A 16,655-nucleotide genomic window follows, 5' to 3' on the forward strand; every position below is an offset into this window, starting at 1 on the left:
TTCTCTTGTCCACTGCCCAGATGGAGCAGGCTAAAATGCAGAACTCCAGGGAAGCTGAATTATTAATGCATAATTTATTGGGAATGTGCATTATCAAAGGACTCACAGGGCTCTCTCCACCATCAAATTGGTGCAAGGGTCAAGGCACTGCATTTCAAAGCCTGGACTCCCTCGGTAAATACAGAGGACCTACTGCAATCTTCTGTGCAGAGGCAGAGTTGTGGGGGGACATCTTTTTTAAAAATGAATTACCGGTACAAAGTGCTTTTATATATATATATATATATATATATATATATATATATATATATATATATATATATATGTGTGTGTGTGTGTGTGTGTGTGTGTGTGTGTGTGTGTGTGTGTGTGTGTGTGTTTTGTAAACACATATATCATTTGAAAAACAAGATTTTTTTCAAACTAAGGTAAAAGTAAACTTTGTTTTAAACAGTTCAACCATTCGAAATACGGGTTGGAGTCATAATTCCGGAGAAAAACGATCAGGATACAAACATTTGAAACAAAATTTGTCAAGTTGTAGTAAGCTTTATGCCAACCTCAGTATTAAGGCCTCTTTTTGCTAGTCCTGATTTACTCCTATTGGCGGCAATATAAAACCACCTTCAATATTAAAGCCCACCCTTTGATTGAGTTAAATATTTAAGTTCCCAAAATCCAGATTTATTTGCGAACAGCTAAATGATTCTCAAAATATATATATATATATATATATATATATATATATATATATATATATATATATATATATATATATATATATATATATATATTTATTTTGAAAATATTTATTTTTAAAATAAAGATTTAGCATTTAAATGTTGAAAAGTTGCTAAATATTTTAAGATTTATAAATTATATCTGAATGTACACATTTAAAAAGATATTTATTTATTTTCACAACATCTATAAATCTTGGGAAAAAAATACAAGTTAAATCTGGAAAAAAAGATGTAAAATATTAACGCTTTTAAATTTTTTTTTACACAAGGCACCCAATACTCCTGATATATGCTGCTGTAAGTGTGACATACAGATGTACGTACAGACAGACAACCCCCTGCTATATCTCGAGAATCTGGTATTCTCAATAACTTACACTAAGGCCCTGTCCATACTATGCCTTTAACCCGTATTAGTTGCCTTTATACAGGCTTAAAAGTGCTAAATACAGTTAGCATCCACACTACACAACGTTTAATACCGTATTCGAGAACCGGACTCGAGACCACCTCAGAGGGTAGTCTGAAGTCCAGATCTAATTAAATCGCACCAGGTAGTGCTGTTTGTCAAAAGTGCGGACGCTGTAATAGTGAACTACATTTGTATATCATCCAATATCCCTAAATGCTTTGTGATGTTTTCATCACCCTATAGAATTAACTAATTTTGCTTCATAAAGTTAAAACAAACCTGCTGAATAATGTTACGTTAATATATTGAACTACATAACGCTTTATAGTTTTCCATATACTTAACGAAAAACTGACAACAGTTGCAAAATGTGTTCTGACTTTCGGTACACTTTTGAAATTTAATTTTTGAGTTTTTTGATTAAGTGATGTTAAATAAAAGATCTAAATGATTTTCATATAGTTGTTTTAATTATGTCTCCATCCTAAAATTCTAAAATACAAACTTGAAAATCTCCTTCTTCAATTGTCGCTCTCTGACTAACAAATCTCTGCTTCTCAGAAAACTTATAACCGATACCAATCTTGACCTTCTCTGTCTAACTGAAACCTGGCACTCTGTAAACAACATGCACTCCTTAACACCCAGCACCCAGCTCTACTTAAAACTCGACCCTGGTAGCCCCTCTGCCAGGGTCCTGCTCTCGGTTTGCATTCAAGACTTTGAGGCCTGGATGTCTGCCAATTTTCTTCAGCTCAACATTAGCAAATCTGAACTTCTTTTAGTAGGATCTAAAACTCAACTTAAAAATCTAAATATAGCTGCCCTGAACCTTGGAAACTGTCTGCTGCTGCATTCCCCCACAGTACGAAGCCTTGGTCAAATCTTCCTTCCACCATCTTCGAAACATCTTCAAAGTTCATCCTTACCTTTCCCTCCCAGATGCAGAAATACTTTGTCATGCAAAGTATCCAGAATGCCACTGCCAGGATCCTTACCAGATGTAAAAAATGTGATCACATCACCCCGTCTTGCTCCGCTGCACTGGCTACCTGTAAAGTTCAGGAATATTTTCAAAACTCTCCTGCTAACCTACAATGCCCTTCATTACACGGGTCCGGAGTACCTCCTTAACCTGCTGACCTGCTATGTCCCTGCCCTCAAGCTGAGGTCTTCCGACTCTGGTCTGCTTGTTGTCCTTGATATCTGCTATTAGCTGCTTTGTTGCTGCTACTATTTCATGTATTATGTTGCTATCATATATTATGCACTTTCCACTCTAGTTAATGTACTATTTAATGTATTATTCTACTATCTTTTTTTTATTGTATATAATGTATTATGAATTTCTCTACATTTAAAGTATTATGGATTTCTTGTTGTTACTGCATCTTTACAGTGCTTTGTGATGGTGGTCCACTATGAAAGTCGCTATATAAAATAAAGATTACTTGATTGATAGGCGTACCGTATTGTTATGTTGTACTACTTTATAACACTACACTGGTACTAAGAATAACGTTTCTTTCTGTATTGATGAGCAGCTCTTGAAATCAAAGTAAAAGTATCTATGCACAAGAAGTAAAATAATAATAATATAATAATATAATAATAATAATAATAATAATAATAATAATAATAATAATAATAATAATAATAATAATAATAATAATAATAATAATAATAATAATAATAATAACACAATATTTGAGTAATTGCAATAAGCAAATATTCTAATAAGGTAAGTGGACAGTAAACATGTTAAACGTGTTATTTGAAGCGATTTAGTGTTAAAAAGTAGTCACTGGCTACACATAACCCAGAAAGTGGTGAAGAAACTACAACTCCCATGCGCCTTTTCTGCTTGGAGTCCACGAGGCATGCGCAATCTGGCGGCACGGCGCGCGGTTATTCCGATTACAAAATGGCGGAGTGAATAAGGCCGAAATTGAGATTGAAAGAGACGGAAAGAAAGAGATTCTTACAAACTGTAAAGGTTTATATCCAAAGAAACGACGTTAGGGTGTAATAATTGATCACCTCAGTCGACAGAAAAAAGGTATGCTGTTTGTAAATGCAATGTTCCCTCACGGGTTTGATAGAGGGGGTTAAATCTTAAAACAGCGTGGTTGCTTGATACCGGTAAATTATAAATCATCACATAAGCAAATACGTACTAGTATTTTTCAGTATGTATACCTATGCGAAATACTGATTTAAATATAGTTTGTTGTTTATTAGCGAGCGAGTACTTTAAATGTAGTAAGTTGTCGTCTCATATTGATAGTACAGTCAGTAGAGTTATTCCTGGTCGAGATGGAACCATCTCGAACTTCAGAAATGTTACGATTTTTGATTGAATTAGTAGCGTGTCGTGATAGTATGGTGTAAACGTTCAGTATTGTGCTTCTTTATACTTTAAATTAGTTTTCATCTGTCTGGTTATTGTCTGATTCATTTGTCGTTGTAAATCGATTTTGTTTGTTTACGGGTGGTTTTAAATTAACCTGGCTAAGTGTATAATTTGATTAATGTGACCCATTTTATTCCAAGCAGTTTCAGATTTTGTTTATTTCATATAATACATACATGTACACATGAAAATACGGGTCATTGAGACCCACTATACCGTATCAAAGTGAAATTTTGATGGAAATTGGCCGTAGGGTAAACTTTTTTTTTTTTTTTTTGAACATGGGTGGTTTATGCTGTTGTGGCTCGCCGCAGGTTGTGTTTACACATGTCCGTTAACAGCGAGGATCTAAACAAGCGAGTTTTCAATAGGTTATTTTCAGGAAAATGTAGGTCTCTACATACATACATACACACACACACACCCAAGCTGGCCTTTTATAATTAATTTTGAGTGCAAATCGATTTTAACTTGGAAGCTACTGTGACTACCACAACTGTTTTATGTTTATGAATCCTTAGTAACTGTACTTCATGTTTTAACCTTACTTTATATAAGTCGGACCTCTTGGCTTTCCAGTTTTACATTACAGTACTAAATTAAGTCATCCACTCGGCAGACTACGCCGTTAGGCTCAGCCATACTACTACATTCTGCCCGAGGATGTTATAAAGACCAGGATTTTTTGGCACCAGCATATTTGGAATTCTTTCAAAGGATGTGCTTAGACTTTTAGCTGACTTCAGTTTTTCATCATGCTAAGCAGTTCTTGAGTTTTCTTTTTGTATCTCTTGTTGCCTGAAAAGACTCTTCTTCAACATATGAAATCTATAGTTTGTATCTGGTAAGGTCAGTACATTTTGGGAGTCATAAGACATGTTTACACAGAGCAAATTGCAGTGACTGTGCTGGCCCTGATGCGGTATCACTTTCAGTGTAAATGGGGAAATGCAGGTAAAAAGCAATTACACTTTATGCCGGTACTGAAACAGCTTTTTCTCGATGTAAACTGCAATGCCACTACCACTGCAAATGCAATTTCCTGTTCCACCATGTGTTGATTGAAGAAATAAATCTAACAAAATGGCAAGTGACAGAGACAGTAATTGGTCTGAAAAAGAAGTAAGGGAGATTTTGACCATAAGAACAGAAGAGAGAAATGCACAACTTGATGGAACTGTGCAAGATGCTAATGTGTATTCCACAATAATAGAAAAGTTAATGCCATGCAGTGTTGTGCGTAATAAAAAGCAAGTCATGGCTGGATTAAAATGATTGAAAGGCAAGTACTACAAGATAAAAGAGCACCACACCATGAGTGGCAGAGTCCCCAAAGGATGGGTTCATTATGATTTATGTGACAATGTTTAGGGTCACAGACTGAGTGTCACCCCTGCCAACACCCTCCTCCTTCAAATGATGTTTTTACATTCTCTCTCTATGTCTTCCAATCTTTTAATTGGTCTATTTGTGATATTCACAAAGTATAGTGAAAAATATCATGCATACCACCAAAGCGCATCATTGTTTTGATCACAGTACTGAACACTAACAAATTCTGTTAACGCAAGAATATCCGCCTTCTGTGTAAAAGGGGGTAAGCCACTAAATTGCCGACATTGAACCGGAAATGTTGTGTGTACAAGGTGAATTTAGAAAACAAAATGAGGCACAGTGCAGGCACTGATCCTATGTTTTATGTGGCAATACAGCAATAGTGATAAGTGTTTTATTTCTAATTTTGCCATCTCCTAAACAGTCATGCAGGAAGAATGTGGGCACGCCCTGCCACTTTGGTAGTACCTGCACTTAATGCAATCTTCCAACTGAATCTGTTTTGACACAATGGGAAAGTAGGGTATGTTAAGTTTGTCAGAATATGCACACTACACTACCGTTTGAAGTTGACTGCCAAAGTGTCATAAATTTACATTTTCAGGTCTTGGAGGGAATTTATTTTTTTGTTTTCAGTTAGATTGTCATCTGTGTCATCTACAGAAATGCATAATTTCAAAATATACTTTTTTGTATTTTCATTTAAATTTGCTTTTATAGAAATGTGTATCTTCAACTTAATTTTTTTTTTTCAAATAGACACACTACTGTTGTGAAGACACCAGTTGCAGAATGATGTATTTCACAGACTGTCACTCTAAATTACTGGTATTTTCTATGTAGCAAGTGAAGATGTCATGAAGATCTGTAAAAAAAAAAAAAAAAAAAAAAAAAAGTGTGAAGCACAGAAAGACAGTGCAAGCTTTACTGTCTCTCCTAGTGACTGAGATGTGATTAAGTAAAATACATTTTTATATATTATAAATTGCTATTTTTCTCAAGTTTACTGATTTCTTGTTTCCAAATTAAGACTACACCTCCATCACATCCCTGCTTTGTACTTTGAGATCACATGAAGGAACGCAGGATTGTTGCTTTACAAATGATTCCCATGTTTCTGTGTAGATCAGTTTGTTAGTAGCTTTGAAAGACATTTGTGTTTGTCTTCAATATAGGAAAATGTGATGCGTGAAATGAAGATGGTGTCACATTTTCCTTCAACTCGTAACGAGCAATGTCCTCAATTTGTGCTAATAGAATTGTACCTATGGTGTCATATTTGCACAGGTTTGAACACGTGCTAGCCAATGGAGTCGCTCCTTCTGTTATTTTATAATTACATTTTTGTAATTATCTCCCTCGGTTTCAGGGGAATTGAACAATGGGTGTAAATATGTATTATTTCTGTTTTAGTGTGCGTGCAAGTTAAAGAAAGCTGCGAGTAAGCACAAGGTGTTTCATTCTCATTGTAATTGTTCTTGTCGTGTACAGTTGCAATGGCGAAGAGGGTTGCTGACAAGGAACTCACTGACAGGAACTGGGATCAGGAAGAAGAAAGCGAAGAGGTATGGCAAAATTAGTTTTTAATGTGTGTATCTAAGGCAGTTTGCCCTTTACTCCCAAAAAGAAAACCGAATGGGTGAATGAAGGCTAGTCACAGACAAGTATTGGTACCCTATACGTGACAATTCAAGAAAACATGTTAATTACAAGCATTTAGTGAACATTGGCCACTAATTAATGACAAAGACCAAAATACACAAGTTTTAGTAGTTTAACAAAACAAATACGTAGTACTTGATGAATATAGTAAACATGAGCTGCCAATACTTTTGTCTACAACTATTTTGGGAACTTGAATTTTTAAAAATTTAGCATCCAGTATTTGTTACAGTACATTATTTACCATACTGTATTGTAACACAACACAAAAACCTGTAAACTCTGTTCAGTTTACTACTAATACATTTAGTAAATCCATAAACTATAAATTTAACTAGCATGAAGGAGCTGGCAAGTCTATATTGTTGATCTGTGGTTTATTTGCTGACCATCTCGTAGTTTTTTTGTTTTTTTTTATCACTGAAATGGATGCATAAGTGTGTATTAAGAATATTAAAGTAATAATAAATAATTATAGGCCACTAAAATGTGATTTAATGTGGTTCACGGACCACGCCTACCAAAAACGATATTTTTTTGTACCACGTCACGTGTGACATTTCAAAAGGGAAACAGTTCTCAGCCTGTGTCTGGCCTACAGGTTTGTAGGATTCGACTTGTAAGTTGTAAGTTTAACTTGACTGTTTATGTAACACAGGCATGGATCTATTACAATTCTGTACTTATCAATCCTCATGTACTGTACATTATTGTTATGTTTGCAATTTATCGTCTTTGAAAAGATTTCAGTGCCACTGTCAGTGGTCAGCTGTTCTGTGACAGTCTGTGCCCTGTGATCGCACACAAAATATGACAAAAATGGTTATTATATGCCTTAAGATAATTGCTAAACTAATATAAGCTAATTACAAAGTATAGGTACCGAAGTGTGTGTGTATTATTGGTAATCAAACATAATACAATTTGTCTCCTGAGTGGTGCATACAGTAAAAGTGCAGGGTCCTCCCTATTGCCTGGACATTGCAGGTTTGAATCCAGGCTATGTAATTGCCGACTGTGACTGGGTGTTCCTAGGGTGCGGCGCACAATTGGAAGAGTGCCGCCCGGGGAGGGAGGGCATAGGTCGGCAAGGCAGTCCAGTCAACGGTTCACCAGTGACCCCTATGACTGATAGGACGCCTGCCGGTCTGCAGTGGAGCCATGCAGACCTGTGTTGTCCTCTGGCACTATAGGTCTGGTGGCTTCGCTGTGGATCTGCAATTTGAAAAATTACGGCTTGGCAGGAACACGTTTCCGAGGACTTGTGTTTCATCCTCCATTTCCAGAGTCGCCAGTGGGTTGCAGCAGTGAACTGGGATAAAAATAGTAATTGGGCATTCCTAATTGGGGAGAACTGGGATAAAAAACAATTGTCGATGGCTATATTAAAATATAAATTTAAATTAAAATTTATTTTATTTATTTATTTATTTTTTTTACTACTGGCCCCTTGGGCCACTGAGGTAGTGTTTTTACTGAATTGAATTCAACTAGAATTGTTCAAATGTTATGTCGGCCAGCGTGTCACTACGCACCCCTGTAGTCTGGTCGGGCGCCTGCGGGCTTGCCTGTAAGCTGTGTGGTCCTCTGACACTAGCTCTGTGGTGGCTGCATGGTGGGCCTGCAGTGTGAAAAGAAGCTGACTGTACACGCTTCGAAAGACAGCGTGTGCTCGTCTTCACCACTCCCGAGTCAGTGGAGTACTACTAAATACTAAATTAGCTATTCCAAAAAATTATTAGCAGAGTAATGTATTAGGATGTGTGTTAGCCATATGTTTAAATGGTAGTAGCTGATTTTTATTTATTTTTTTAATCTGGCTTTTTGTACATTTAACATGCTTTGTCTAGATTACAATATAAATTAAATAATTAGTTATCACTGTGGAAATCTGGTAATCCTGAACTAAAAGGGCAGTGCGAGAAACGAAAGTTCTGGTAGAACTTTGGTCAGACACAAGTCTTGCCGAACTCGACAGAATTCAATCTTTTCTCAAATTACTTTGTTTCATGCCAACATTAGAAGAACCGTGCAGAATTGGGTAAACTGCAGTATCCTACTCTAGGCATTCAAGAAATATATTCATTAAATTAACGAAGTGCTCCCCAGTGCTTTCTTCCACAGCAACGTGTAAGAATCTAAAACATGCTATATTAAAAACCGGAGCAACACATCAATAGCTGCCAATATTTCAGTATGCCTTGCAGGATATTGTAAACATCCATTTCACACACTATAAATGAGCCGAGTGCACTTGCAAACTGCATAATAGTAAACACTATTCAAACAATAATCATACTAAATAATCGTTCTTAGATCGTTGTCGCTTGTAGCCTCTTACTGCTGATACGAACGAGTCCTGTAAAGATGGTAAATGGCATTTCTGACCTGAACACATTGTATTCCAAATCAAAATGCTAAACAATTCGATCCCGTTGTCCAGCTTCCACGTGGCATACCTGGGTATCCATCGGTGCATTTTTTTTTCTCACTGCAGACAAACACCTGCTATCTTGCGGACTTACTGTGAGACTGGATATGAGAGCAACTAAATGTTGAATTCCCAACAAAAAAGCTGCTGTTTTATCATGAAGCCAGATAGTCTTTCTTCCACTGCACTCTATTTTTGTTGTTTTTTTTCTTCATAATTTGTTTCTTTGTCATTATTGATTTAAACACTTTTGCCTTATTGGTACAGTTGGTTGCTTAGTTGTAAAAAAAAAAAAAAAAAAAAAAAAAAAAAAAAAACCCCCAAAAAAAACACACTGTAAAAAATTGCCATGTCAAGGTAATGAGTATTACCAACTGCACTTCAGTTGCAGATGCTGGCTGTACAACAAATCCAACATGCAACGGGAAAGTTCGGACGAGTTACAATTATCGGCAATTACGCCGTATCGGGGGTGCGGGGGTGCGTCTGTTTTTAAAAAATGGGTTTGTAAATGTATTTATTTTTTTCAGCTTTTTGGCACACTGACCCATTTTCCTGTTTTTATAAAACAGAAGCCATATGGACTATACTATATAAATTATACAGTTAAAAAATGTTACCAGCCCAGTTGGGCCCATGGTGCTTCATAACTACAGGCCAAACTGCGCTCTCTACAGGCCCCGGGCCGCCAGGCCATGGTTAATGTCAAACCCTGATTTTTATTTATATATATATATATATATATATATATATATATATATATATATATATATATGTGAAGTGTGAAGTTTCTACCCAAATATTAGCATTTTCTGTCAGAGTCAAGCTAAGTGTGGCTTATTCTAATATTTTAATATTGTGGGTGTGTTTTTGTCCTAAATAGCTGCCATTTGTGTTGCATTTTCATGTTTACCCATCTGCCCCCTTTCAGCAGTTACGAAACTTAACATTTGAGAACGGTAATGCTGCTGACTCTTGGTGGATGATCATTTTGAAACTAATCAGGCCGTATTCTTTGAGCTGCTAAACAAAAATGAAATATGTATGCAGAGTGGATTAGAGAATTAGAGATTATATAATGCCGTTAAAATCAATTAATTCATAATTCCTTTACTTTGATTTTTATTTTTACATACCTCCGATATCCCTTAGATGTGCCCACAGGGTCTGGTACCAAAAGCTTGCTTTTGTGTTGTGAAACATTCTTTCCCCTTTGTTTTGCAGGCTGGTGTTTTTTCTACAGCAAGTGAAGATGTCATGAAAAGCAGACCTATCAAAAAAGCAAAGCGAAGAAATGTAGGAACTGAGGTAATTATTCACAGTTTTAAATATATAATTAACTGAATTTAATCCACTCCTCCCACCCCCAGCATAAAATTAACATCACAACTGAAGCAAGCACTGTAAATGTAAATTAGGTGAATTAAATTATTTTCTACAGGCACGGTAACCAGAGCTGTCCTCTCTGTTTGCATGTATGTGCCATTTTTACTGTTCGGTGTATCTTGAAAATAACTGTTCTAGTTGTGTCTGGCCATTCCTTGGCACAAGCTCTTGGTGGTGGATGGGACTGAGGTGACCTATTTTTTTATGCTTGTGCATAGGGCTGGATACGCATGCGGTGTGGAATAGTACAGTGGTGCAGATGAAAAGGCGCTGGGTTTTCTGTTTTCCTGTCATTTGTTGTAACCTACGGTATCAAATGGCAAGATACAATAAAATACAATGTCAGATGTCATTTATCTTACATTATTTCAAAACTGATTCATGGAACATTTCTGCGTTTGTAGGTCTGCAGTCATACATTTCATTAGCAATTAATCTTAACATACTACAGTATTTATTTATGTAAAGATGTTAATGAGACCATTTGTAAGTTATTGTACCTTTTTTTATATATAGTAAAATTAGCTTCTAATTTGGAATTTTAGCAACATAAGTGTTCCAAGTCTTTTTCTGATTTTGCTATCAAATGTGCTGTTCACCTTCGGTGTATAGAGGACAGAATCTAAAAATGGCTCATTCAGGCTTCCACCCATGCAAGCTGTTGCTGACAGGAAACAATTGTATGTAGAAATAGTAATATTGATTCAGAAGAGAATGTGAGATACTACCAACGTAATATTGAGTAGGATTGGCTTTGTTTTTCTCCCTTCGTTTCAGGCTGACAGTGGCGGAACCTTTAAGGGGTTTAAAGGCTTCTCTCTGTGTGGAGCAGGCTCTGGGGGAGCTGGAGGAGGCGCTGCAGGCTTCGGAAATGGTTCTGGATTTAAACCACTGCTAAGCCTGGCCAATGGAAGCAGCGGTTTATCAAGCACACCCTCGTTTACTGGGTTCAACGCTGCCTCCGAAACAAAGACCATATCTGGTAAGTTAGTCATGAACAGCATTTTACTGAGGTGAAGAAAATGTGTCTAGAAGCACTACATATTTGTGGAATTCACACAAACACAAGTCATAATTTCCTTATTTGAGATGGTTTACTAATTACTAGAAAGAAGAACCATTAATTGTATTGTATATGCAAGCCAGCCTGCATTGTGTTCGGTAAAATAGTTTGAACCCCTTCAACGCCAGATATAAAAATGAATGTTCATGTACCTGATTTCAATAATGAATTACTATTTGTACCCCTGAAATTGCTTTAAAATACTATTAGATTGAAAAAATAGATCAATTATATATTCAGTATCCACCACTTACACCGTACAGAGTTATTTTTGGGCAGCCATTTATATCGGACAGATAGCGTTTGCCGTTCCAATTGATTTCAATAACAGGCATTGTTTATACCATGTTAAGCATGCTGTCTATTTCGGACAAACTCAGCTGGTTGAATCTTGTTACGTGCCATTCACATAGATTTAAATAACAAACACACTGCTTATACTGCAGTAATCACTTACTAATCCATCAATCTGCTGTCTTCACCTCGTTACCTTGTCATTCACAAGATTTCAATACAAAAGGCAGCACTTTACTGTAGTAAAAGCTTAAAAGATCACTCAATCAGCTGTTTTTGAGAGATTATCCCTGTGCTGTACCTTGACTGTTTAATCCCTGTACGGGTTTACAGTTTGAAAAAACAGCACTGACTGCAACAGCAAGCATGGCTAGAAAGAGAAAAGTGATGAGCATCAGCACGAAAATTCAGTTTTTGTAAATAAAAAGTCAATGTTCGATACTGTGCACTTACTAAAGCATGCTTGGAACTCTTGTCAGTCAGCAAACAATGCAAAGCTGGGGTTTCTGTAGTTGAGGAGGAGAGTGCTGACGGAAATACAACCAGAACTGAAACTCTGACAACACTAGAGGGGATGTCAGAGGAAGAATTCTCAGCTGTGTCACCTTAGCGACAAGGACACTGTCTGAAACAGACACAGCTGACGTAAGCATGCGTGCTGCAGTTGTGACAGCAGCATCCAGATAGAGCCGAATTGGGATCCATACTTGCAAAAAAAAAATTGTCCAGATGTGTATCAGAGTTCTTCACTGGAAACAATTTACAGTAATGTAGCTTACCTGTACTGCACATTTTTGCACTTGCATTACTTTTTTGCACACACTTTTTATTGCATTCATAGGTTTTAATGCATCTTTTTTTATTAGTGTAATGAGTGTCTTAATAAAGATTTTTCAACTGCATACACTAGGGGTGGGAATTTTTAAACGTATGAACTCCAAAGAAGTGGTTAAACGTTGAATAATATGCTAGATGTGTAATTGGTCATGTGACAAATTTCAAAAAGGCATATTTTAATGTATTATTTTTTGTAATTTATTATCACAGTCAGTCCGTCGTGTATCTGACTGCTGTGGAGCCGGAGTAAGAGTGGCTATTATAAAAAGCAAGGCGTTTGGCAATTGCCTCCAAGCTTTTCTAATTGGTCAGTCTATCTGGCAATTCATTGACGCACTCTGTTTTTAATGCTGATGGTATGGTATCAACTCCACGGTGTAATGAAGTTAATGACAAGCGTTTTTTTTTTTCTCTGAAGTTTATATTTTTAATAAAATGGCCTCTCATAATTGAATAACTGTATTGAATAACACATTTCTAGAATATGTTTTTTACTTGGAAGTTGTGGGGTAGGATGTGTAGATAAAAATAAATGCATTTTAATTCCAGGCAATAAGGCAACAAAAGGTGACAATTTTGAAAGGGGGTGTAGTTTCTATAGGCACTGTATATATAATGGGTGGATAGATAGCTATAGATTTCTTGTTGGTGGCACCAATCCCTGAACAGTACCATTAATATAACAATTTATTGGAATCTGTGCATTCGACAGATTTTGTAATGCATGTAAGCTGTGTTTTATTTCTATTTTAATTAATAGGTTTCCAAGCCAAAGGCTGGGAAGCCCATTGTTATTGCTGTGTTTTATTATTATTTTTCCGCCAAAAGTTTGTCGCAGACTCATGAAAACGCATACACAAGTAGATGTCTGTGTGTTGACAACCAGACTGGCTGGCATCCGAGTGGAAAAAGTTCAGTTTGGCCACTAGGCTACATCTCGTGAAAATATTGGATAATTTTCAAAACTTGTCGAAAAAAACAACTTAAGATGGAGATCTGACAATGTCAGCATATAGCTCATGAATGGCCTATAAAAAGAAAATGTAAAAAAATCAATTGGACGGTTGGTTTGCTCGCCACGTTGGATTTCCGCAAAATATTCAAAGATCTTCTTGTCTGAAACCGCAACGTTGTTGGGCAACAACAACATTTTGCTCATGACAAGGTCCTTTCTAAATTTTGTAAAATCCCTGTTTTCTCATTAAACGTGGATGCAGCGAGCAAAACAATTTCATGAGTGTACGTTGGAATGTCGCAAAATATTCAAAGATCATCTTGTCTAAAACCGCAATGTTGATTGGCACCCAAATTGTCACATGTGCTCAGGTTAAGGTCCTTTCTAAGTTTTGTTACCATATTTGTTACTATATTTACATATATTAAAGTATAAATCCATACTACAATACATGAGACATGAAACTGAGTAAGATAGTAGAGGATAATGTGAAGTAATGTCGATTTCAAAATGGCGTGTTTTGACGGCCATATTCATAATTGAAAAACGACTTATGACCCATAACAAGAGTGTTGCACGTATGCTCTTCAATGTTGGCACAGTTGTGCGGCCCATAATAAAGTAATCCCCACTAAAATCAAAAGCAGATTGGTCACATAGTTTGGAATTTACATTTAAATTTTATCTCCTTGGGCGTGCCGATATGGTCGAAGTTTTATAATGGAACATGTAGGAAGTCATCACCTTTGACCTCTCCAAAAGGTCAAGCTAAAAACTGCCTCCTCGCGTCTGAGATATCACAGATTGAGTCATGGTTCATATGAAACACATAGGAAGTCATACGTGCTCTATAAAAAAAGTAATTGCCCATGACCTTTGGCCTATAGCTCCTCAGTGCACTTAAACTTCAGCATAAGATTATGCTCTGTACACGATACAACTTGTGTAGCCTATTAACTAATTATAGGAAACGTAGCGAGCTATATTAGCAATTATTTGTGATAATTGAACCATGTTTTCTTGGAAGCCTTTATAGTTGCTAGCAGCTGTAGTTATTGGGTTTGTTTTGTTATTTGATATAATGTAAAAAAAAAAGTTATTTTATTCATTTTATGCCCACAGGGCCAGCACAGGTACATCTCAGTTGTGCAGTACAACTACAAGAGAAACATTTACTAAGATAAAAATAAAATAAAAATGATTTTAGATGTATATACATTTTTGTATAAGATCGTTACCTTTATTAAATGTGCACAGATGAATCTATCAGTTAATCAACTAAAGGCCATAAATTAACCAATCAAACATGTTAATCGAGGGACAGCCCTAATTTTAATATATTCTTTGTAAAGTCTGCGATGTGTGAAACGTTATTTGCTTAATTAGGGTTTCTTTGCTTAGAAAATACTAACGACTGTCGGTATACATCACAATGTAATATGAAGAGTGTGTGTATGTAGATATGGCTTAAATGTTTAAACTCTGACACATGCATAGCATTTAAACATTCATAAAAATGTACCAAAAGCGTATCCCTAGCATACATGCTTGTTTTGATTACTTTACTGGTGGTTGGGGGACATTTTGAATGTCGGGTTATTGTGTGGGAGTTTATGCCATCTATCGCTCACTGTGGGTGAAGAACGTTAACACAAACGCGTCTGTTCTAAGCAGTGGTTACTGTATTACATTTGCTTTAAAAACCCTGTAAAATACACATACACAGTGTATTTGTTCAAGTAAAAGTTTTTCATTTGAGAGAAATTAGAAGCATTTGTTCTGGTAACCAGGATTTACAACAATGGAGGTGCTGTAGGGTGACGCAGTAGAAAAGGTAACGTTAATAATAATGCGATGCCCCTCCATAGCGTTCATGCGTTCGCAATCAGTAAATATAGGCTCTTACTATAATTTATAGATCGGTTCTTATTTTTGCTTGTGTTTGTTGACCACCCCCAACTTCAGGATTGTTTTTTGGGTTTAAATTTCTTGACTTCTACTCGAGCAAATATGGTATTACTGTGATTATTGCAAAATATACCCTGCATAACAGCAGCTAAAACACATTGTGCAGTTTCAGTTCTTTATTTTTATTTATTTATTTATTTTTTTTACTGTATTTTGTCTACTTGTTAAATAATCGTTCCTTCTCGGTGCGAGCGCACGGGAATGTGAACAATTTCAAGATTTCACCTGAAAAAATATGCAGATGAATGGTGTGGTGATTGTTATATACTTCAGTGCAAAATCTTCATTTTCACAAAGTAAAACCTTCTTTCAAAGTTGATGTTTTCCAAACGCCCAAATCACGCATCAAAGGTTTCTGTACTGGTGGTGTCTAAATCAGTCTTGTATGTTGACATATTTTGTTTGCAATAATAGCAAGCAAGTTTATACCAATAAGTAAATAAGTAGTACTGGAAATAAACTGCACCACAATGATAGTAAATACTATATGTCCACCTTAGATTGCTGGTGATTTGCTTCTGTAGCTTCCATTCTTCTCAATGCACTCACAGATGAAAGGGATTTTGTGCAAATTGCGACTGGATAAAAATGTCACCGGACAAAATCCCGCTCTTCCCTCCCAGACTGCAAAACACAGCACCATACAGACTATCTGGCACGCATACTGACAGACCAGGTTGAAAGAAAGCCCATTGAATAAAGGCAAACCTTGAGGTACGCAGGCACGGCACGCTTCGGCAAGTGCTGTCTTGTCGTACATCCTGGAGCTGAAGGGGTTAATATCACTTCTGAGGAATTGAACACGAGCAGATGTAATAAAATAAAACCCTGAAGCAGAAAATTGTGAAATGTACAAAGAGTAAAATTCCACACAGTACTCTCTAATTGTTGCCTTGTAATACTCCATTATTTAAGTCTTTATTGCAGCATGGAGGGGCAGGCAGTGACCTGAACTGAAGCTGTCAAAAGTGAGCTAATCTGTCTTTCTGGGAATCTTAAGGCCAAACTGTTATTTAAATAATTGCATAAATTGTAGCTGCTATTTAGGAAACTGCTGGAGAGTGTGTGTTCTCTCTCTCTCTCTCTCTCTCTCTCTCTCTCTTCTCATCTCTCTTTTTCAGTTGGTAGGTATATAGATTTGCACAGTAAGGCATGT

The 16,655-nt window shown here is 36.4% G+C and overlaps 1 protein-coding gene across 2 annotated transcripts in view; it reads left to right on the forward strand.

Moving 5' to 3' along the window:
• Nucleotides 1-3,065: 3,065 nt before the first annotated feature.
• LOC121319514 (nuclear pore complex protein Nup50-like) overlaps nt 3,066-16,655 on the forward strand; it is a 30,296-nt gene continuing 16,706 nt past the window's right edge. Inside the window, exons 1-4 of one of the 2 annotated variants that reach the window (XM_041257016.1) lie at nt 3,066-3,214; nt 6,395-6,468; nt 10,221-10,304; nt 11,160-11,364. In XM_041257016.1, the coding sequence (XP_041112950.1) occupies nt 6,400-6,468; nt 10,221-10,304; nt 11,160-11,364 (358 nt within the window). In that variant the 5' untranslated portion in view covers nt 3,066-3,214; nt 6,395-6,399. The remainder of the gene's footprint in view (nt 3,215-6,394; nt 6,469-10,220; nt 10,305-11,159; nt 11,365-16,655) is intronic. The other variant, XM_041257015.1, reaches the window with a different exon arrangement.

The sequence above is a fragment of the Polyodon spathula genome, chromosome 8, assembly GCF_017654505.1.
Source record: "Polyodon spathula isolate WHYD16114869_AA chromosome 8, ASM1765450v1, whole genome shotgun sequence".
Classification (NCBI taxonomy): Eukaryota; Metazoa; Chordata; class Actinopteri; order Acipenseriformes; family Polyodontidae; genus Polyodon; species Polyodon spathula.